At 40.5% G+C, this 24,671-nt stretch overlaps 1 protein-coding gene across 1 annotated transcript in view; it reads right to left on the bottom strand.

Moving 5' to 3' along the window:
* Positions 1–2,530: 2,530 nt before the first annotated feature.
* Positions 2,531–24,671, bottom strand: part of C7H14orf132 (chromosome 7 C14orf132 homolog) — a 44,053-nt gene continuing 21,912 nt past the window's right edge. The window contains exon 2 of the mRNA XM_040601791.1: positions 2,531–10,804. Coding sequence (XP_040457725.1) covers positions 10,580–10,804 — 225 coding nt within the window. The 3' untranslated portion in view covers positions 2,531–10,579. The remainder of the gene's footprint in view (positions 10,805–24,671) is intronic.

Genomic DNA, 24,671 nt, shown 5'->3' on the forward strand with positions numbered 1-24,671 from the left:
TAAGGAAAATTCTTAAATGATCCAAGTTTGAATTTTGACTTTCAGAGATTCCAATCAAGTTGCACTTCAGAAGATGGGTCCAACTAAAACAAAGTCAAGTCAATACATAGCAAGCAGAAAATAGTAGTAAAGCTTGCACAGAAGATAGAAACTCTTTTCTTTTGGCTAAGAGAAACTGGTGTGGTAATATAAGCTTTTAAAAAACCCAAAATCATGAGGCTTTCAAAGAAATTAGTGGGTATTTTGATTTACTGGAAGGTGAAGGAAATAAGTATTTTATAGGTACTTCCTTTGCATCAGCTGTTATCACAGAGGAATTTGGAGAATATATACTCAGTCTTTTCAAATAATAAATATTAACAGAGATCAAAATAATTTGGGTATTAGCACTGAGTAAGAAAGGAAACAGTAGAAAGATTAAAAAACCCAAAACGAACAACAACAACAAAAAAAAACCCCACAAAAAACTCTCAACCAAAACAACCAAAACCACCCCGGTGCTCGGAAGAAGAGCTGAGCTTCTGAGAAAATTCTCTGTTTAAAATTGTTTGCTACACTGGAGGCCCAGGGAGTAATAAATCACTTTACTTATCCTTTAAGGAATTGCTAGGGAAATTCACAGCCCAGTAAACCTTGCTTCTGTACCCAGCTGGCATCTGCAGGCATAAACCTTTGTAATTCAAAACACAAATTACAAGAAGAAAAATCTTCATAAAAGGAGCACCCTTCATGCCTCTAATGGGCAAGGATTCTCTGAATATGTAAATTAAATGTGAGAGTCAGCTGATTTTGTGTACTCAGGATTACAAGGTGCATCTTTATGAACTGCAATACAAACTTTGCATTGCTTAGCTCAAAATAAAGCCTTTACAAAAGAAGGGCCTTAGTTAGCTCAAAACAAAGCCTTTCTAGGGAACAGCATTAATGAGTCCGGCTGGCAGGTGCGGGAGGACAGGTGAGCTGTCATTGCTGTGATCCCCACGCCGGGGCTGAGTCGCAGTGCCATACCTGCACCACGCGGGAGCTGGCAACTTCACAGCGTGGTGTTCTCAGCCCACCGCCTCTCAGAAACACTGCGGCATCTTGTAAGAACTCAAAGCAAAAGGCAAGCTCCTGTCTGATTCCAATGTTTCTGTTATCACAGCAGGCAATGAAATGGATAGCAGGCTGTTTATAAAGGTAATTCATCAGCCCCCGTGTAAGATGTGTGCATGCTCCAGTTAACACGATGAAGTTGCTCAGTCATTCCAAAGTATTTGAATGAATTAATTCTTTATCGTAAAGAAAACTGTAACATAGCATTAGGCAAAGGAAAATATGTCAGTTGAAGTGCTATAGTGGACAGGCTCTCCTGGGCTAAAAGGCTGATGTTCTTTGTTGTAATTAACATTTACCAGGTATTGTTACCATCCAGTTTGTTTATATAGATAATGCTGTGCAAATAAATAGTGCCAGCAATTTCAGCTGGTTTTATTAGTCTGATCACACATAGCTAAATCTTTAAATGACTATTCAACAGAAAATTCTCTTCATTTCTAAACTATTCTCATTTCTAATTATTGTGCAGAATTTAGAAAGGAACAGAACTGAGATCTCTATGATTCCATAGCTGCAATGGAAAAATGAAATATAATTAGATATGGCTGTAGTGCAGCCGCTGTACTGCCTTACTTTCTGATGAGTGAACTCTGGAATATGGTATGTTGCCAGATTGATAAAGATTGGGACTAGAAGAAAACATGTATATGATTATTTTTTTATTATTATTTTTTCTCAGACTTGCTATCAGGATTGGCGTATGCATCTTTGTGATGTTCTGAGTTTGCTTCATTCAAAGGTAAGTCAAAATTTTATTTAAAATTATGCATGAGAGGTGACTTAGTATATCCTTTTGTCATTCCTTCAGTAGATCTGTTCACACTTGCCTCATTGGATCCCTTCTGGAGAATCATAAGGCATGTGATAATCTACATGGTGTATTGTATTAGGAAAGCCAAAGGTTTTCCTTCCTGTTGCCACTGTGTGCTTTTATGAAGTCTGCTGAACATCCTACAGTAAGGAGGGATGCCCCCCTCAATTCCCAAAAAGCCCTTGGAATGGCTGTCCTAGGATAAGAATTTGGGGTCACAGTCACAAAATCATCCACACTGCACTGTGGGACAGGATGGTCATGCTAAACTGAAGAGAGAACTAGGAGACAGCAGTAACACAATGGTTCGTGGTATAAGGGCTTCTGAGTTTATGTCTGAAGAAGTTGTGACATCTATTTTTGGCTCCAAGATGTGCTGAGACACTTCTTAAAACTTTGAGAGGAGGTGAATCTATTTCTGTAGAAATAGCCACAGTGTTTGGTTTGTGCCATATATGCGATAGAGATGGTTTCCCAAGGCTGACAAATCATGCAGATTTGTAAATTGCAACAAATTATTAGTGTCAGTGTACCACTGGAGGTAATAATTAAATAACTGCAATTAGACTTTGGAATACTCTCAATTAAATTTAGAATAAAATGAAAAGTCACACGCTGCCATCAATTTAAAGAACTTTATCCAAAAACACAACTTCCATCCGATGTTAACAAAACTTCTCATTTTCACAATAGTTAAAGAACCAGCACTAAATACACAGATAGTGACAGCAGTCAATAACTGGAAAAGAACAGAACAGGAGCTTAAAAGAATACATTTCTGTTGACTAAATTTGCTAATTACAGTAGACTTAGAGAAAACAGGGCATTTTCAAAGTTTTTCTCTTTACAGAGATTTGCATTTCAAGAACAATGATTACAAGAGTAAAGGGTTTTCTTTAAACCAACCCATATACTAAAACCAAAAAAAATAATACAGAGAAGCCCTGAAAACCTGTTAGTGTACAAAACAGGGCAGAGAGAAAGCACAAGAGAATTAAATTGTCTAGCGTTATTAAGAAAAATAACAGTGCAGACAAGGGCTCCTGTAAAGCTGTTTTGTGTGAGCTGAAAGATGTCATTTCCATATGACTGTGTTTTTGCGTGAAGTACAGATGCTTTCAGAAGTGTCACTATTTAGCTTAATTTTGAAAAAAAAAAAAGAAAAATTAGGCAATATTTAAGTTAACTGAAAAACAAATATTATAGGCTACCTCACAAAGCTGCTACTGGATTTATTTACGTTCGTTTAAAATTTCACTGAGACTTTGCACTCCACTCCTTTCAAACTTCGTAACTTCAGAACTGAAAGACCTCTTTGTTAAGGAAAGAACAAATATTTCTCAGGCTAGGTGATCAGACAATAGAAAAAATAGTGCAACCGTTGCTACATTATATACCCTTCGAGCATATCTATCAAAATATTCAGACTTGGTTTATGTTACCTTCTTATTTTTTAAAAAAAATACAGTTATGCTTTCTTTCTTTTGATTAGGAAATTACGGACATCTTTAGATATATTTTAAACAAAACCCCAGCAACCCCAGAGCTAGTCCTGCATGTTGATCCACTGAAGCAGCCGTGAGAAGTGCAGAAGAGTGTTATTAATCCAGTTGACTCCAGGTGGAGGCAAAGGTCCCTCTGGATGGAGCAGCTTGCAGGCTCAGGGACTTTGATCACCCTGTGAAGGTGGCAACTGAGGCGAGTTTTAGGCCTAAATCTGTAAACAGTTCAATCTTTTCTCATTAGTGGGACTGAACTCCAGAGGAAATGCGGTATCACCTTTAATGACTGCAGCTCAGGAAACTCCCAAAGCAGTGCCAGAACAAGCAGGGAGCTGTGAGGGAGGCTGCCCAGCGCTCTCGGTCCTGGCCAAGACATATGCTTCCTTCTGCTCACCGTGAGATTCGGAAATGCCCGGTCTGGCTACAGCAGCTTGGCCGTGCATCTGAGAACTACAGGTATGACTACATTTGCAATGGCTTAGCACATTGTTGTTGTTTTTCTTTACTGACTAGGCTAGTGTTTAATGGCCTTGGCCCTACACTAAATCACGTGAAGCTTTTCTGTTCTTCCTACTACCCTCTTCTACTCCCCTTGTCTTACCCCAAGTGCGTTACCACTGATTCTGATGTGCTAGAAACAACCAAGGGCTTAGGGTTGGGAACAGCTCAGTAAATGCTGACTGCAGAACAGTGTAGTATTTGTAAAATCCGAATTTCTAAAAGGTAGCTTTGGGTTGTATGGATATTGACAATACAGTTACGATGCTTCATGGCCACATCTTACTCTTCTGCTTGGGGGAAACACTTTGCGGTTTGCTAAGGCAGATAATGATTACAATCTTCCTACAGGAAGAGACCTTATATTGCTGATCTTTGCACTTACTGTGTTAAGTCCTTAATTATCACTTACTGTCAGTGAAAGTCAGTCAAGGAGGTGGTTAAGAAGGGCTGAAGAACATTGCTGGCTTCCAAATGCTCACACGCTCTGATGCCAGGGAACAAGAAGAACACAGAGAAGACAAGGAGAGAAATAAAATAAAGGCAGAGAGACGTGGTGATGACAAGGGGTTTACAAGGATGAATGCAAGTTCACACCAGGTACTTTAAGGAGGAATGATGCAGCCTAAAGGACTGGGTAGTGATTTTTGAAACATTCCTGAGAAGCAACTTGTCTCTGTCCTCAGCCTTTCTAAAGTCTGGGTAGTAAGATCCCCTTTGAGACCTACTGGCATAAAGCTGTAGAGTAAAATGAGGCGATACTACTGTACAGATGATACTTGACTCATTAACTTTCCATGCTTAAGAAACTTAGGGTTTTTTTGCTGTTGCAGGGAGAATAAGCAGAGCCTTGGAAGGTAAATCTTGTATGTATACTGCCAACATGGGAAGCTTTTTGAGTATTTTCTACAACTGAAAAATATCTTCACTAGCAGCCTGCGTAGGAAGGATAGAATGAGTGGGAAGATGCTCCTAAGACTTTCTCAAAAGATGGAAACACCATTCCATTTGTGCTCATATGAAAGAACATTTGCCTTAGTACCAACAGATCAAGTCTGCCTATGACACTCAGGCAAACCTGCCTTCAGAGGCATGTCACTGAGGTGTTTACATACGTGTCAGGTTTGTGTTACCAGGTTTACTTTCTTTTCCAGTTCCTGACTGTGTTGCTTTAATTCCCAAAATATGTTACTGCAAAAGTAGGTCTGGTCATATTGCCTTGGTGTAAATATTCTGGTACAGGCCAGAATGAGATAAAATTGCCATGCCATTTTGTTCTTCAAAGGCACGTATTCCCCTGGAGTCTCCGAGGTACTGGACACCTTCCTCCTTTGTGCCTGAAGGACCAAAACCTAAAACGGGACATGGCTGGTGCCTAGCTGTTTGCAGTTCCCTACGCACCCAGAGAAGAGCACAGCGGTGACTTAGTTTTCCCTGTTTCCAGTTGGTAAGACACAAAGAGGGGCTGTATGAGGAAACACAAAAAGTTAGTGTCAGTCTAAGGGCAGTAGCAGACTTTAAGGCCTCAGGTTGCTTTAATTTATTTAGGAAGTTCCCAGATCAGGAGCAAAGGGCTAACTGCATGTTATATCGTCCCTATATCTACCTTATGTTGGCTGACCAATGTACCAATAACAACGTACCTAACAGTATTAATCTCTGGCTCTTCTGCAAATGGAATAAATGCACTTGCTTCCCTGAGGATTAGAAACTGTAAGATGGGGAGGGACATGCTGTACCTGATGGTTAGTTCACTTAAACTCAGCTTAGACGGTGCATCCAGGCAGCCAGCACAGCTCAGAGGGGCAGAGCAGGAGTTCATGAAATGCTCAGCTCTGCCTGTCAGAACCCTGATGTCTGACATTATCACCAGGGACCTGCCTGCCCTTTTCCTTTCTGTGCATTAACTAGATGAAATCCAATTCTCAGAGCTCTGAATTCTCCAAAAGCACAGAAGCGTTTTGACCTGAGATTCTGGGTTTTGGCCTATTTATTGCAATAATGGAAGTCATCCTTAAAAAAAGAGTAATTTTCCAGATTCTGCTCTGTGATTAGCCACAGGAAACCCAGTAAAATTACACTGGATAAACGGACAGAGCTATGTGAAATTAGTAACTCTCAGCAGCCTGCAGAGAAATGTGAAGAGGATATTAACAACTGGAATTGTTTGAAAATAAGAAACTAAAAGCTTCTAATAATAGGCAAAATATATAACAACCAATAGACTAAGGGCTCCTGTTTTCATTTGGTCCCAGAGACAAAGGCGTATTTTCCCCTTTATCTTCAAATGGATGTACAGGATAAGACTATATAATGGCTGGCTGCTTCTATTTACTCTTGATTTGGGACTTGTTATTACAGGCTGCTCCGCAGTTGGGTGGGATGCTGACTGCCCTCAAGTCCCATTGCAAACAAGGATTTTGGAGAGGGGATCTTATTACTTCTGAGATACCTATTACCTTACTTGCCCACTCAAATGGCTAAATACGTTATTTCTAGCAGACAAGTCTCTCTGCGACTGTTGCATCAGTTTCAAAATTTGTTGTTCGGTTTTGCAAATATGCACATAAATGCATCCTCCTCCTCCACTGCATTTTAGGAAGATGTTAATGCTGTGGACAAGCACAGACTCCTAGCCCTGCAGATAAAACTATAACAGGAGTAGCTGTTCCCCATTCGGTTCTCCTACCTATTGCACCTACCTCCATAATTGTTCAGCATTTAGTCTTTGCTGTGCTGGCTGCAGAGTTGCCATGTCAAGCTGCTGGCTGCTTAGAGCAAAACAATTAGCATTTAATTACTTTATGAATTATTATATTTTATTATATTATGAAAATGGGAGAGGGACTTTTTACAAGGGCATGTAGTGATAGGCCAAGGGATAATTTTTTTGTTGCCATAGATCCCTAGAGGCCATGGCTAGAAGATGTTAGGGCATCCAGTTCGTCTCCCTGCTTCCCATGGATCTTTAACAATTTTGCAGAGCACATAGAGTATGGCTTCATGTGTTCATACAATGAAGTTTACGACATAGATAGACGTCTAACACTGCAGATGGAAAGTGTTTTTTGTCTGTTACAGAGCAAACTCCAATCAGGATCTTCTAAGTGGTATCTGTGCTAGATGCTTTCATTTAAAGCACAGATCTTCTACAAGTTGAACCCTGCTATCATGCTGATACAAAAGCACAGAGCTCTCTTCTGCTTTTACCGAACAGCTTCAGAGAACAGGACTGGGGAACGTGTTTGGGTTTACCAGTCACCCCTCAGTGAGTGACAGTAGTCATCTAACTACTGTCAATTGGACATCCTTGCTCCAAGGTAAGGAGGAGCTACAGCACTCCAAGTCTAGCTGTGTTGATGGGTCAGGGTATAATATATACCTGCATGAAGAAGCTATAACTTTTTTCACAGACAACACCTATGAAACATTCACTATTCGTCCACTTCTCCATTCCCCTCTGTAGTTTCTCTGAACTTAACGACAGATGAGTCCCCTTTTTCAACAGTTGAATTTAAACCTTCCCTAACGTCCCAGAACTAACCTCCCAGAAGATGGAAGTGGTTGATAGTGGATGAAGCCAGAACACAACATCCAGAAACACAGTGTGCATGTTACCACTATCAAAGCAGATCGTAGTGGGCAGAACTGGTTCAAACTCTGATTTAGGAATCTTTAATACACCTGACAATATTTTGTATAGTGTCTCGCACACAATATCCGTGTGCCTGCATCCTAAACCTATTTTTTTCCCAGCAGAAAAGGTGCACAGTTTAGCAGTTTAGCTATGAGACAGGAAAAGCCTGCATTTGCTGCCTGCACCCATTTTGCCATGTCACACTGTCAAGCCAATTACTTTAATTGAAGTTCTGTCTGGCCCTTCTTGACAGCTTAGCCTCTAATGATGAAAATATGTATGACAATGATCTGGATGTGGGAGGCAGAACTCATTGTTTTCCAACACTCCTGCTATTACTATCAATTTCACATGAAAGTAGGGCACTTTCTTTGGAAAAAGCAACACAAAACCGTCTCTCTGTTTCTTTAGCAGAGTGGTGGTTCTTTACTCTTCCCACTCTAATGCTCTTCTTCATGGGTGAAAAATTTAGTCCAGTGCTTTGGGAGAGAGATGTAAACATCGCTAATTGCACTAAGATTAATATTCTAGGAATTTACACAAAGCACACCATTGGCAAATTCATTAAGCAGTAGAATAATGCCATTGGACAAATACCATAGTGCCAAACTGGTTTTTACCACGGTGGAAATGTTTTGCTCTTCATGCAACAACAGTGCTTGTAAGATCTGGATTAACTAAAGACCCTATGCATGCACTGAAGAAAAAAAAGTCCACGAGTAATTGGTACAATTACAAAGGCAATAGGATATCAGAAAATGGCTGGGGACAGTACAGTACATTAAGCAATATTTCCATGGGTCCTACATGTTTGTACACCAGACCTTGTCCTGCTCATTCCTTCCAATTCTGCATTGGAAACTTCTCTGTAGCCTTCCAGTCTTACTTAACAGCTTGCTTTCTGCTCAGTGAGAATCGGGAGGAGTGAAAGAAGATGAAAAGTACATAGTTTATGCAGCTCCCCTCTTTTTTATTTTCCTCTGCCTGTGAAGGAATGATTAGCTATTTTAGGACAGCGAAAATCATCATTTTGGTATCAGTCTTAAGACTACAGCTATTTTATTAAACAGAATTTACATTCTGTCCTGCTGATCTTCCAGAATTGGGCTGTTTATACTTTTTTCCAGCACAGATCTCATCTGTCCTCAACCATTTTCACAAAATTTTGCCTCCAAACAGGGAAATAACTACATACACAGAAGCAGGTAAGTTCAAGTGAGTTGTCATTGTTTTTCCCATCCTCAAAATAACTTTTGTTTCTTTTCTCCCCCCTGTTAGCTCCGTTTGCATCTTTCCCAGCTTTAAAGGCCAGTTCATAGAGAGGGAAAAAAATAAGTATACACAATGACTACTGAGCGGTTATAAATACTGATTTGGGGTATGTGCTTTGATTCAAGTAACTGTCCACCAGCTCTGCTGGAAAGTTAGTTTAAAGAGAAAAGAAGAAAATTCAAACCTCTCTCCACATTCAGTAGCTCTTAGTCCAGTGGCAGGCAAGTGTCAAAAATAGTCTCTGTCCCTGCAGACAAGGCTTTCTGGAATTAGGGTAGTAACTGTATGAGACAGAAAACCTATACAGTACATGCAGACATAGAGGAAGGATTTGTCTACTATTCTCAAAGTGCAGACTTTTTATGTATTTGTGTTTATTTTTTAAGGGGAAGAGGGAGATTTCCAACAGAGGTGGGTTTTTGTTGTTTTTTTTTTTCCCCATCCCTCAAGATTCTATAATCTTTGAGGTACGGAAGGCTACAGCTTCTTTTGAAAAGATACAGCTCTTGTAAAGGAATCACTCATAGGAACAATGCAGTGAAAATATTGTCTCTCATCAGAAAAAATGCAAGTGATAAACTCCAGTTATCACTTGCCTAAAGCAGGCTATAAGAAAATCACTTCCAGGAGCCTCATCAGAATCCACAGACATATTAATACTGAAATACAAGCACTTGTGTATCTGTCACTTACTACCTTTTTTGTGCTGTTTCTATCCCAGGACATACCTGCCTCTTGCAGTCCCTCTCTCATGAGCACAGAAGTGTCCAATCTTTCTTCCAACTCTATTTTTCTCACAGACATCGTTCACTGTTAACTAGGCTTCGCAATTTCTCCAGATTCTTCTGATACACTGATCAGCTTATGAAAGTCCATGGCTTCTGCAGGAAATCTGGACTGCAGTGAAATGAGCTGAAAAGCATGGTATTTGGCCTTTGTTTCCTGAAAGGGACACATCTACAAACCTGAAATCCAATACCTCCAGCCAGAAATGGGCGCTTGGGCTGCTGCTCTGTTTAACGCTTCCTCCCCTGGAGTGCAGAGTGTCTGCAGACCAGCCACACCTCGCACCAGCTGTGCCTCCTCCTAAAAACAGCAGGCAGGTTTAGCATCAATTCACAGATTATCAGATCCAGTAGCTGATACTGGAAGGCAAGTGTTGGATAGCATGCATCTGCCTGCCACAGCTTTAAGACTCACGATTCTGAACCCAGCCTAGCAGTGTGTGCACATGCTGAGGACTCGCACATGATGAACCTGGACTTCATCAGAATCGAGCCAATGCTGACCGTTTAGTCCATCTGGAAAACTAAGATGTCCAGCAAACATGACAGAACAATCTCATACAATGTTATACCACAATAAAAAACGGCACAAAAAAGCTGACAAAATATGGAAGAGCTGCTAGAAAAATCTAAACAGTAGAAAATAAGCACTTTCTATATACATCTCACTTTCTCTTTGTATTTACTATACCCACGTTGGTCGTCTTTGTATTACATTTCTATACAAAACTGGTATTGGCTCTGTTCTCAATTAAAGCTCTCTTCCATACAATTCGCAATTGCATTCAAGCTGTCTGCCATCAAGATTCAAGATGATTAACTTGCATTTAATTTTCATCACTGTGGCAGCACTTAATCAACAAGTCCCTACCTATATGTATTTATATAGATATACATGTATATATACACACATACATACACGTGACAAATACTGTTGCAGTTATCCTCTCTTCCAGTGTTTGGAGTGACAGTCATCCTAGAAGGTGAAGGCATACACCACTCCCACAACCACAATATTTCCAATTGTTGCTATTATTGCAATCCATAACAATATGGCATCATTTGAAGAACGAGATGTCTCTTCTGGTGGATTTGGCATGGAAGAAGCTGCATGGACGTTGGCTGATGAGTTAAACAAGGAGTACTCCGTACTAAAGTCCTCGTTGGGTGAGTCCATAAAGGCTCCTCCCATAACAGGAAGCTGTGAAGAAAGATACAGAAAAATTAGATGAAAGCTAGTATCTGTATTTGCTTTGTCTCAAAGTCATTACAAAAGACTGCCCAACAGCAAACCTGCAAATCTACTGAGATTTCATGGACGTGGTACTAGTCTGTCAGGAATACCACAGACACACACCTTCCAGCATTTCTGTTAGAATCAATATTATTGCAGAAAAACTATGTATATTCCATGGACTATACATAAGAGCTAGCACGCAGGCTCCAAGTCAACCTAAGTAATTATATGCATTTAGAAAGAAGAGATACAGCTATCCGCAAAGCACTCACACGCCAAAATGTAAGTTTACAGCAACACAACTGTTTGGTGACTACCAGCAATGGTATACTGCCATAAGGCATCAGGCAAGCACCGCAAAACCATGATACAAAGAATTTGTTCTCCTTTTAAGTATCACTTAGCAGTGAACCCTTGATTTACACAGACATCATGCAAAAACATATGAATTGCAAAAGTTCTTACTGTAAAGCTAACTTCACTTGCAAAACACACCATTGCAATGCTTCAGGATTTATAAACCTACGCAGTGGAAAACTGCAAACTGGATTTTGAAAGGCTGCATAGCAGTGAAGTAAGTGGCAGATTTCCAACACTTCTTCCACCCCAGGCTTCTCCTACTGGGAAGGACAAAACTTCTTTGGTACTTTTAGTGGATTTCTCGGTGATACCAGGAAAAGTTATCAGTAAGACAGCGGTTATTCAATACAGGGATATGGAAAAGTTAAAGAAAAAAGGAAATGTTTAACCTTGTCCTTATACACATTCCAACACTTCATCCTAGATCACAGCACATATTCTTTACGAGTCAACAACTATTTTAACCTCTATACAGAGGTGTAAAATTACATCCTTCTGCAAATGTATGGGTTCCTTATTAAGGCAAGAGAAGGATACCTACTGCAGTATGAAGATCATCTAGTACTAAAAAAGGGTCCACACAAAAGCTTTTTGCTTCCATCCTTGTCCCTTGTATGTGCCAGAATGCAGAGCTGGAAGTCTCCCCCAGCTCACCGAGTGCAAACTCCAGTCTCACGCAAGTAGAGGACATTGTTTCAGAAACAGCTGCAGAACATCGCCTTCATATATCTATAAACACTCAGGGCACACACTTCTGAATATCATGTAAAAAGCCAAAGATTTGCTCAGCAACCTCAGAAACAGCAACTGTTATGTACTGCAGGGAGAGCACGAGCTCTTCCTGGCTGTTGTAATGCCCGAAGTCTCTTCAGTACTCTAAATTGCCAGAGGACTGTAGTAGGTAGGTTTACTGCGGGGGGTGGGGGAGAGGAAGACTACACATGACAGATGGACATGGGAAGCCCAGAGCCATATGTCCAAATCTCTCTGCCAGCCTGACCAGAAGGTAAAAAATCCATCATAGCATTGATGACGTTTGATCTTCAGCAATAAGTAAAACCTAGACATCAGTGCATCCTACCTACACTTTTCTTTCAGATCTGGCAGAACTCCAGAGCTTCAAGGAAAGCTGAAAAAACTCTGAGAATGCTCTCGCTAAGCAACACCCTTGCTGCAACACCAACCAAACTTTTCTTCTCCTTCCATGCTGCTGCTGTCACCTTCTAACCTTTGGAGGCAATTTTAATCTCCTGGTTTACACCCTACTTGTAAGTGCTTTTGGGGTTTTGGCATTATTACTCTTCACCTTTCTCAACAGGCCTCCTCCTACAACTGAAACCCTGTCTCTGTAACAACAAAATAAAAATCCTTCCTGCTACTACACTACTAGTAGTACCATCGTAACTTTGAAGTCACCGTGGCCTAAGAATAACAGAGGAATCAGTCTTGTCTTCGTTCAGCCACATCACAGAAGGCTGCCGTACCATCAGCCTTCAATTACCGTGCCCGGCACTTACTGGGCTGAAAAATTAATCTCTTTTAACACCCTGTCCTTCAACTCCCGCATCACATTTTGACTCTCCCTGTAACCTCTCCCTTTGGTACCAAACCGCACCCCTCCTGGCTGTGTGCAGCTGTGCTATGGAGGGTGCTGAACAGCACAGGACTTGAGGATACAACACCTCTCCTCTCCACAGTGGTGGCTGCAATCTACAAATTGGAGCAAAGAATTTGAGAAGCTTGAGAGTAAAGGAAATAAAAAACTTCTTTTGCTCACTATCCACAACATTTTAGAGAGCTATGAAACACGGACCCTTTCAAAGCTGACTGCTGAACGAATTTCATCTGTACTAGAAAATATCATGTCACATTCAAAATGAAACAGAGAATGATGAATGACCACAATGGATATGTCATACTAACTAATCCACATTACATAAACTTAGCTTTGAGGTCAAATATGGTTAGACAAAAGGAGACTGCAAGAAACCAAACAGGAAATTGCAAAAGTAAAGTTTGATACATTCTCCCTGCATCAAAGATTTCTGCTGCCAGTTTCAACACCAGAGTGTGCTTTAAAGAGAGCAATAGCTTCTATTTCACATCAAGCTCAGCTTAATGTTTTGAATCCAATTCCACTGGCCTTTATTGTTTCTTGGAATTTGATAAGGAAAACATTTTTCAGTTTAATCAGTATTTTTTTTAATGTAGAAGTTGCCATAAAAGGCAATTCTGACTTCAAACATAAGTGTATTTATGCAGTGATGCTACCACTTAACAGCTATGGAGACACTAGTCAAAGATTTTTGCAGCAAATGACAGGCATACATTTACCACAAGGGCAGCAAAATGCTCAGTCTGAGGTGCATGCCTCCTTAGCAAACCATTTTAAGGGTATCAGCATTTAAGATTGTCAATTCTGCAAAATCTTTCAACTTGAAAAATCATCCAAAATATAGAGGTGCACATATATGTGCATGTGCCCAAGACAGTGGAAGGTCATGAGCACTGTTCTGGTGAGTGATACCTGGTTTGGGGGCCATCCATTCTGTGCTCTCAGTCAGCTACTTGAAGTGACAAGCTTCTACCCTGTTAGTCCACCTGGTGCTGTTGCAGACGCAGGGAGCATCCATGTAGCAGCACAGCTACACACCACACTGCAAATGATGTCAGAACTGAATCTCCTCATACCGTGCAAGGCTCAAGCAAGCTGTCTGCACCATCTGAGGGGAACACATGGTGGAACAGCTCATCTGAATCTCCGAAAGGCTTGCGGTGACCTGATATAAAGCACTGACATTCAGCAGCACCTGGCACAGGCTCTTTCTGTAAAATTCACTTCCAATTTTTCTGTTTGTAGGTCAGTAGCACTTTGCCACAGATCTGGAAATAAACCTTACTGCCAATTTCCCATTTGCAGAAACTGTCTCTTACTAAATGTGTATTCCCCGCTTCTCACTGCTAAAATGGCCTCACATAAGGGCGCAGGAATGGCCATATGGTGTCAGACAGAAAGTCCATCTCCCTTGTGTGTTAGCTCCAACGGTGGCCATAAATAGATGCTTAGGAAAGCCAGAGCACGCCAGGACAAGCATGTCTGATACTACCCCTTACCAACTCCCCGCCTCCAACTGTTCTCAGCTCAGAAAGTTCATAAGCCAGATGCTCTTACAATGGATTTAATAGCTCGCAAAGAATTTTGCTACCACGAACTTGTCCAGCCTCAACCTGAGCTCATCTAAAGCTGATCATCCTTCTCAGCCTGGCCTCTTACTGCCGTCTAACAGTCAGGGTTGCCCAGTGATCAGAGTCACATAAATCATCCCTGGGAGATATGCTCATCTCTCCACTGGAGAGAGGGAAGCACGGGCGATTAATATCAACTGGCAATCTATCTTTTTGGTAGTTTAACTTCAGTGAGATGAATCTCATCGCTCAGTCTTGATGTCTTTGTTCTCCCAAAAGGTACTGTATCTTCCCTCTGCAGTCTTATTCAAGATATTACATTACAGGCTGCAAGACATCCAGACCCGACACTAATGGGAGTTGCAAAGTGCCTGTGATGAACAGTCGGCTAAGGATAGAAAGCCTGCAGTGCTTTCTGTGCTTGCTCTGTCTGTGCCTCTAAAAAGCAAACAGACACCAATTCACATCAGCCAAAAACTGCCCCCATGCCACTGCCATTACAGCTACCTGCAGTCTGGTTTAGCCTCAGAGGATTTTTACAGTTCAGGCAAAGCTGTGCAGAGCCTGTGCCACCCTCCCCAAGAGCACTGGGTGAGGAGGCCAGCACAAAGGGTTAACGGGGAAAGGCGACAGTGAGTGACACAGCAGGAACAGATGGCAAGGGGGAATGCTGTAGCACTGTTCGGAAATGAAACTCTTTTCCTAGTGACTATGTCAATAATGTTAAGTAGTGCTAATAGTACGTTGCTTGCTAAATGGTTTCTGGGACTGGCAAAGAAAGAATTGAAATCATTAAATAGCAACAGGCAGAAAACCAAACAGCAAAATGTCAAGTGATAATGAGAACACCTACTGTGCTAATATCTCCCACTGACATCCAAAGGGATGCTTTAGGGTCACGAGGAGAACAAGGGACTTGAACAGTTAAGTGAGACACTTTCTAGTTAGCAGAAAAATCCTATTTTATAACAAAATGATTCACATCAAGGAAAAACAACATGTCAGATGCCAGTCACTGATACTCTAAACATGATAGCTTTCTTAAGCAGCATCACATAAAATCCATCACTCAGCAGTAACACCACTCCCTGTCTTTGAGAATCAGGTGTCTGTCATTTTTTCATAGTCAGCTACAGTAATACTATGTTCCTGCTACCTTATTGGGAACCCAGGCTTAGCACAGAGATTTGAAAGCAAATCTTCCAGTAGCCACTTCCCAGAAATTAGGAAACCTCAGCAGCAGCTTTCATGGCTGTGCGGTACCTTGGCCCTGGCTTCAGCACACACCACTCTGGGAATGGGATGCTGAGAAGTGAAATGTCACCTTGGCTCAGTTGTTTTGTAAAATCCCTGTTGTTACTTTCAAATATCTAATTTTTCAGTGATTCTTTTTGGTTAACTTTTAGGTAGCATATTTTTATATGATGGCATATTCTGAACACATAAAGTGAAATTATTATTTGCTTCTGCCCTGGCGGTGTGTGATCACTGCAGTGCTTATTTGTGCCTGAAAGCCCTCTAGCTGCAATCACAAAACAATCTAACACACTTGCCAAAGATGGCAGAAACAGACAGGTTTGCAAAAGCACCATAACCACATTTTTATTCTTAAGCTTTTTTTAAATAAATATTTTGCCCTAAAGAGGTACCTCACATGACCAATATTCTCCCCACACTAATTCTCTTGTGTCTCACAGAAACATGCAGGTAAATATATTCTCTTCATCTAAAGCATGCACTATTATGTAAATGAAGACATCCTAGCTAATATTTATTTACTGGTAATATCTAGGGAACCAAGTTCTTCCATCCACCAGAATATCACGCTACTACTTACAAAGCAAACGTTGGGTACACAGTGACAATCAGGAGAGTTATTTCATGTTCACTGCATGCATTAGTTTAAATGCACTAAACCCCCACACAACCAAAATTAAAGGGCACCTAAGGCAATCTAATTTAATTAGATAGGTCTAATTCTGAAAAGGGAGGATCCATGCAAATGCTTTATGCAGTTAACTTTAAATTCTCATTTCAATTAATTCAGATCCTTGCTTCACACTGAAATGTCTCAAGTTGACAAGCCTAGGAAAAACAGCAGCTTATTTTCAAAATACAGTTACCAAAATGTTCACCCTACCAGTGGCAATGGAAAGTTTTCACTCTTAACTTGAAAGCATCATGATTTCACCTGCTATTTTTAATCTTGTCTAAACCTCTCAATTCTATCAATCTCTTCCAATTCATGATACTCCCAGACCTGTGTATTACTTCCTCCTCTGCTTTCCTGATTCATGCTAGGCTAGATACAATGTCCTTTTGGACAAGCTCACTGTTCAAAGTTGTTCCCTATTAGCAGCACCTCAGATGCCAGAGGTTAGAGTTTCAGCCTTGCCGCTGAACCACACTGAGTTGCCTTGACCAACAGGTGTCTAGTTATTCAGAGGAAGGAACATCCAAAGATCTTCCAAGACACTCCAGGACCCTGCAGCAGACACTTCAATTCTGAGTTTGCTCTTGGCTGTAGAAACTGGTTTCCCTTAACTAAGGTGTTCCCACAGGGAAGCGAACTCAGCTGGATCTTTGTCCCTAAGCACAGCTACCCCTCAAGTGCCTTATGTGAGCACATGCCATGTGCAGACTGGAACACCTCTCTGTGGAGCTTTTTCTGCTGAATCAGCTGCAAGAAACAGTGTAAATAACTGGCATGAAGGTGTTTTCACCTTGGTTTTTTCACTCCCATATTTCTGCATAGGTAGCATCCAAGATACCCTAATGATAAACATTCTGTGATTCCATTCCCACGATTTACATCTGCCTAGTGCCTTCTTGAGATAGCTTTTATTATTTCAAAGAACCCTACTGCTTTTAAGCTATTACTCTCAACCAACTGCTGTTGGATTTCATCTTCCAAGTGTGGAAGAGTGAGAACAAACAAAAGCCTTTTTATTGTCGACACATCTCAAACAGAAACAGAGGAGGAGTTTCTCATCCTACCCCTGGCCCCAAGAATTCCTCCTCTCTTTCCAACCAATGCCAGCAATGCTGCACCAAGGAAAAGAGCAAGCTTTTTCAATGTTGAACAGAAATGCGAACAAGCTGTATGAGCTACAGCTCTAAGTCACATGTAGTTTAAACCATTAATGTGTATACTTTAAATTGGAGGGGGTGGTGAATATCACAAGTGTCCAGGGCAATCAAGCAGACATGCTTTCAGCTAATTCGATGTGCCAGGAACAACCACTCAGGCAGCAGCACTAGCTGACCTTCCACGTAACTAATAAAAACTGAGGCTAGCATCCTATTGTGCACACCGTGCTGAGGAAGCAGAAGATGTCTAGGTCCCATTGAGACAGTTACATGACACATGCGTGTAGAAGAAAAAATACAGAGGGAACCAGAAAGGTATTTATCAAAATGGAAAAACTCAGCAGGGGGCTATAAAGCTAACCATCATTGTTATCATGAGTAGGAGCTATTCAAATCTGTTTACAATTTCCAAAGCTGACAAAACAGAAGACCTTTTCACACCATGTATAATCATACTGGGAAATTCACAAAGAACAGGAATTCCTTTACACATAATAGCAATGTGCAGAGCTGTATCGGTTTAAATTCGAACACGATTCTGAATGGGTTTCAAACACCAAACTTCTGAGTTTAAACTCTTTAATCATATGTAGAGGAACAAGATGCTGATTATACCACCTATTGGATGGTTTCTCGCACAACTTTCTGATATTTTTGGCATTGGTAACTTCAAAGCCAAACTACTGGGTTTAACTGGATTTACATGGTCTGATCATGTAAATGTGACCAGTTCCTTTGTGGTATCAAGATCCTCTATTACAAAAACTAACAAACCAACCCCATAACAATGCAAAAAAAGAAAAACCTGGGGGAACACTGCCTAGGGCATATTTTGATGTCCCAATGGACAGCTTTGCTCGAAAGATGCAAGGTGCTATTACTGACTGGGAGCAAGTACACAGCTACACAGTATCAGTGGAAGTTCTGGTTATTCTTACGCAGAGAGTAAGTGGCTCTCTATGTGCTGGAGGACAAGGAAGAAAAGAAGAGTAACACAAGCTGGTTGTAATAGCACTTCATATCTGCAAGAGGAAAAGATATTCCCACCACAAATAGAAAAGTCAAATGATGAGGCGTAAGTGGAAAACCACACAGCAGAGCTCAAGAGTGAGTGTACAGGAGAAACCTGAATGAAGCCTAATCCCATTTCCCAAACTGAAAAAGGGCTGCACATGCCCTCCTGCATCATGACCCTGGCAGCCGTGTTCATCTCTGACAAAATGTCAATGCCTCATTATCAATTTACTGTTGTGGCCAAGGCATCCTGGTAGCAGAGAAAGGGCTAACCTTCATATTGTTTTGATTTTCCTTCTGCTCCCTCTCCCTTAGCCTAACAAGATGCTTAGGCTATTCCTGAGGGGTAGGGAGGATGGGAATTGGAAGCCATTCACAGTAATGAAAGCAATGACACAATTTCAAAACTAGAACTAGTTCCCGCTGAAAAATTGCTTAAGTCACTAGATGTCAGGCATGGGCAAAAGCAGTGATTTTGTAAATCACCATATCCTTCAGTATTCAGTAATCAAGATGTTTCTCACAAACGGTAAAAGAGTTTCAAGGGGCAGGTGTTAGGGGTTAGACCTAGAAGGATGTGACATTTTGGACATCATCTTGTTCCTCTAGAGAAAATATAATTACAAATTCCTCTATGTTGCACATGCTGACCACTGTTTAAACCAAAACCCAACAGCAATAAAAAAAATTGTGCATGTTAGCTCCGATCCCTGCTACACAGCCCATGAAAAATTAATTGGCTGAGGTTTAACTAAACCACACTACAGACATAATATAGTTTAGCTCGATTTCCTCAGAGAAATTACTTACTATTCCATGCAGACTCAAAAGCTTTCAAACTATACATATGATATATTTTACACAGTGATGGTTGTACTACAAAGACAAGTCAGGATGCATTTGCCTATTGAGGGCAGTAATCTCTACCACTGCAGCTCTGCTGTACCTAATGATACACTATGAATGCCTCATTTCCAGCATCTTTGAGATAGCCACCTGGAATCTGTCTTCAAATATGATAACGTAAGAGTTTGGTTAGTCCTCCCAACATAATGCAAGCCCACTGGGAAAAGATTATTTTATGATGACTTCCAGAGATTAACTCTCCCATGGAAAATACTTGCAGGCATCCAAGAGAAACCCTTAGGAGGGAAATTAAAACAATTTAATAAGTCATTATTCTATAATGACTACTTTCCTTAAGCTTATATATGCTGTCAGACTCCCTGAAAAAAAAGAGGAGAGAGAAAACTGGTAATGATGGATGCAATTTTATTTTGGCTATACATCATTTTAATCCAATATTCTTTTCCTCTTAATTTTTTTCTTTCCCTTTCATTCTCTTGTTGCATTACTTTCTCACAAACAAAAAAGGGGGGAGGGCTGAGGTACATTGACAGAATATTTAAAGTATACCTCTCACATCTTATTTAAGGCTATTTTTGTAAACATTTTTGCTTGCTTAGCCGGCAACCAGTTCAAGGCACACAACAAGCCTGAGAGTCAACAAAAACAATGTATTCCAGTTGAGATAGACAAAAAAAAAAGAGAAAAAGGCAACACAGCTTTAGCCTTCTTCATGCCTGGAGACCTTAAGGGTAGTAGCTGGCATGAAGGTCAAGTAAAGCATACAGAACAGCTTCTAGGAAGAAAGGAGGACTGCCAAATGTTATCCCTACTGCACACCACTTGATAGAATACCAACATCTGGCAGGTTGCCATACTTCTTGATCCCATCAGGCAAATCAGGCTCAACATATGGCTTGAACAACCCATAGATTGCACATCCCCCTCAACTTATTCCATAGTGCTTCAGTAGAGGTTTGTACCTGAAGAAGAAAATAAACAATTTGCTTAAAATAATTTAATCCTATTCTCTTGCAATTTTGTCTCATGAGTGAGCTAATTGCACAATACACAAGAGAATAAAAATTAGAGTGTGAAGAAATGTTGACAATTTGTTAATTTCTAGTATTTGAAGAGAAACATGCTAAGAAAAGTTTCTTCCAACATAACTATTTGTTGAATATCATGAAGAGACTAAAAGCTTGATCACATGTAAATCTTGAGTGCTTAAGAACTCAGTGCCACCAGGCAATTATTTCAACCGTCTTCTAGGATTTACTGTCCCCACAGCTGAGCCCAAGGAAGAGAAGTAACGTGTTTCTCATCTACTTCAGTGGAAAGTCAGCAGGCATAACATGAACACATTTCACAAATGGCTTAAAATAAGCCTGGATCACTTCGCTTTGAAGTATAAGAGGAGCATCCATACAGGACATTTCATTGGCTCTTTTGGAAGAGGGCAGAAACCTTCATCAAAGTGTGAGAACAGCCATCATCAGAGCCAAACATTCCATATGTTCTCGCAAACTCAGATTCTCACAACTAGGTCTTGCCCCTGTACTAAGACCATCAAGGGATGATTAAGTGTGGCTGAACTAGAGAGCAGCTGACGACATCTTTACCATGCCAAACAAAACCAGAACAACTAAGCCATCTGTGTTTGTGTTTAAGACTGTTCAAACAGTTCAGAGCACATGACAGAAAAATATAATAAATTATACATCGATTCTTTCTAAAAAAGCATGTCTATATATGTGTAGGCAAAACAGTACTTCTTAGTGGCTGACATATGGACAGGATGGGCACAAATCAATGTATAATTTATTATACTTCTATTTGTAATTTGATATTTGTGCTTTGAACTCTTGCAGTTGCTGGGGCTGAACAGGATAATTAAAGACATGAATATGTAACAGCTTTCCTTAGGAATGATTTTTTTTCCTACCCAAAAGTGATTTCTGTAAAAGCTTGTTCAGTTATTCTTGTGTTATGAAAGGCTGAGCAGGGAACAAAGAAAATAAAGTCTAAATGTATTATATCTGCATTTTCCTCCCATCTTATTCAGTTGAATCTGAATTATGGTATCACTACTGGCTTGGAGACTGGAACAGTTCAGAGAGAAACAGCAATTCAACATCCTCCCATGCCTTATAGAAGATGCAAGTTTGCACTCCCCTGGTGTCTTAGATCTTAGGGAGTTTGGAGCAACATTTGGAAAGTACATAAACAGGAGAGAAATCTTATTGTTCCTGAGCTTGACAGCTGTTCCCGAGTCTGACACAATTCAGGTACGTAAGAAATAACCACCACCAGAACAGCACACCAGTTGAAAAGCCTTTCACATAAAGGGTGTTGAAAAGCAGTCAGAAAAGGGCAGGCTCCAAGGTCAAGCAGGGTTTCCCCACAGCCCGCCAGCCAAACCAAATACACAGGCTCTTCTGCAAACCTGAGGTTTTGAGGTCTCTCAATAGTCAAAGCCACAAGACAACAAAACAGCTAAGGGATACCTCCGTGCTTGAAGAGACAAGGTTCAGACTGAAGCAGGGAAGTTCACCCACATACCCTTAGATTTATACTCGCTTGCACATGCACACACATGACTACATGCACAATTTTGTCATGGTATCTTGCACCTACAGATGACACTTTAAAATCATCCAGCAAAATCAGCCTAAAGAGCAAAAACTCCAACTACTGCAATGCATAAAGTTAAAATATTACCCAAGTGAACTGCACCAAAATCCAAAACTCTGGTTTGTTAAGCCCTTAGTACAAGTCCTACAAAAACAGTTGCAAAAAAATGCCTGGCAGAAGCATAGCCATGGCTACAGGAAACCTCTGCACGTGCGCAGCAGCGTGGTTCCCAACGCAGCAGAAGAGCTGGCTGGGGTCTTCAGTCCAAAGCTTACATACTCAAATAATGAACTCACTGATCTAGATTAGAATACTTCTACCCATGCTGGGGTTTTATTTATGACTCCACAGAAGCCAAGTTAAGTAAAATAACATGATCTCATTTTTTTGTGGCATCAATGAGTGTATGGTGAAAAGATTAAATAGCGAAGGAGATAAAAATTGGAGAGGTCACAAAGATTCTCACTGGGGAGCCACTGGTTCTGAGAAGGCACAGCTCAGTGATTTATTTAGTGCAGCCTTTGAACTGGGATGCACTGCCTAGTCTCTCAAAGAAAGGTAACAGGCGAAGGAAATTTGACTGGAGCTAACCCTATAACATTCTGGAGGTTGCTGCTTCCTAGGGAGAAAGAGGTCTCTCCCTCACCCTGGCGGCCTGACACTTATACATCTACCCACAAAAGGACTTACCCCAGCCATGCTGAAGTCTTCAAAATTGCAGCTCAAGCCTTTTCCAAGCTGAGCATCACTCGTCAAAAATGCAATACATCAATATTCAAAAAACAGCATAAGAATCTTTCTGCAACAACAGTGCAAATATCTAGTACTTGTGGAAATGCAAGCATCCTGCTCATCTTTAATCATCTATATTTAGAAAAGCTGGATTCAAGATCTTAATTTCATATCTCCAAGAGATTTATGAATCCCACACCACCATTCTGTGTCCTGCATGAATAAACCTGTAACACAATGAGGTACCGAGAACTCAGGAAGAAACGTCCCTAGTGAAAATGATTGCAACAGATGCCCCAAGAAACAAATAAAACCATCAGAAAAAAAACACAGAGAGAGGTTCACCCCATCTAGTTTGCACTCTCAGATGCAGTCTCCATAAAAATATTCTCAAACTCATCCTGCAGTCAAAAGGAGGCAAATTTAGGAATTTAAACCTAAATTGCATCAAGATTCCAGCTGAATCCATACCTTCACTACTGTTTAGCGTAAGTAGGAGTGACAAAAGGTTTTAAGATGTGTATAGCTGTTGATCCCAAAGAAGGCTGTCTGCTTAAGAACTATAAAGACTTTTAAAATCCTATTGAAAAATATTATTTCTTGGGTTTTTAGTAGGAATATGGTAACTTGCTAGGAGAAATCACGCTACTGCTGGCTGACAGAGGTTTTCAGAAGAGTTACATGCATCAAGATCTCCCTTGGGAAGACACCTACTGCTCTCCATTGGCAACATACAGGAATGCAAATACTTAATCTTGAAGGAGTGCACACAATGGCCATTTGCAAGTTTATACAAGAAACTTTGACCTTGTTAGGTGCTGGTAGGAACTTATTTCCTACTCCCATTATTACATTTAAGGCTTCAGAGTTGGAGTAAAAGTGTGACAGACACATACATCTAAAATTATCTTCACAGACCCATACTAAACGTAACTAAATCAATAAACTAATAATAGCAGAACAGCAGAGATAAAGGGAAGTTTTGAAAAGGAATTATCATTTCTTTAAAGCAATTCTGCATGTTGTCATTTTGAAAGTGCCCTGCAAAAAATGAGACCTTTCATAATATGAACAATTGTATGCTGAAAGCATAGTCAAAGGGGTGAAAGCAACATCAGATAACAAACAGATAACCATAGTAAACAGACAACCATGTTCACCCAAGTTAAAACGTGATCAAGTTAGAAAGCTTAAAACATTCCAAATGAAACTACTTTTTCTCCATATTTGTTGGTAGGCCTGAATTCAAGACGACCTTTTATGCAAAGTTTCTCCACAGCCTAAGTAAGATTGTCAAACTCCGTAAAACAACGGATGCTGCTCTGACTCCTTTCCTCCTAGCACATTCAATATGTGACCCAGTTGTCCCTTGAAAATAAATTGGAAATCATGCCATAGTATCATAATACACTCGCTGACAGGGGAGACCATACATAATTGATTTCTGCGTGACATCCTTAAAGGAGAAGACAATTCCTTTCATCTGTGGTTGACCATTACTTGACATTAAGGAAAGACATTATTTATTTATTGGCAAGTTCCTAGAATTAATTACAGAATAAAACCACATTAAATCCATCCTGTTGCTCAAACAGCATCATGGAAATATAACTGATGAAATGCAGCACAGCAATGCAAGATGACTGCCCAGCTTAGAGATTCATCACATAAATATAAGCTCCAGGTCAGTTCAGGAACAAGTGATCTAGAGAAGTGGGCAATTATGCAATATTAAAAAAAAAATCTTCCAGGCATGGCTTGTGTGGGAAATGTGCAAATCTCTCTTCAACTTTTTATTACCCGATTGCTGGTACAGATACAAGTTAAGTCAGTGAAACAAACAACCCAAATTTGAGATTAATATGATGCGATTTCAGGCCAAGTCTAAACCACATTGCACCACAGTACAATCCAGAGCGCTTGCAGAAGCCGGTAGAAAAATTCTACTGGTTTCAAAGCAGAAACACTA

Source organism: Falco naumanni, chromosome 7 (genome assembly GCF_017639655.2).
Source record: "Falco naumanni isolate bFalNau1 chromosome 7, bFalNau1.pat, whole genome shotgun sequence".
Taxonomy (NCBI): Eukaryota; Metazoa; Chordata; class Aves; order Falconiformes; family Falconidae; genus Falco; species Falco naumanni.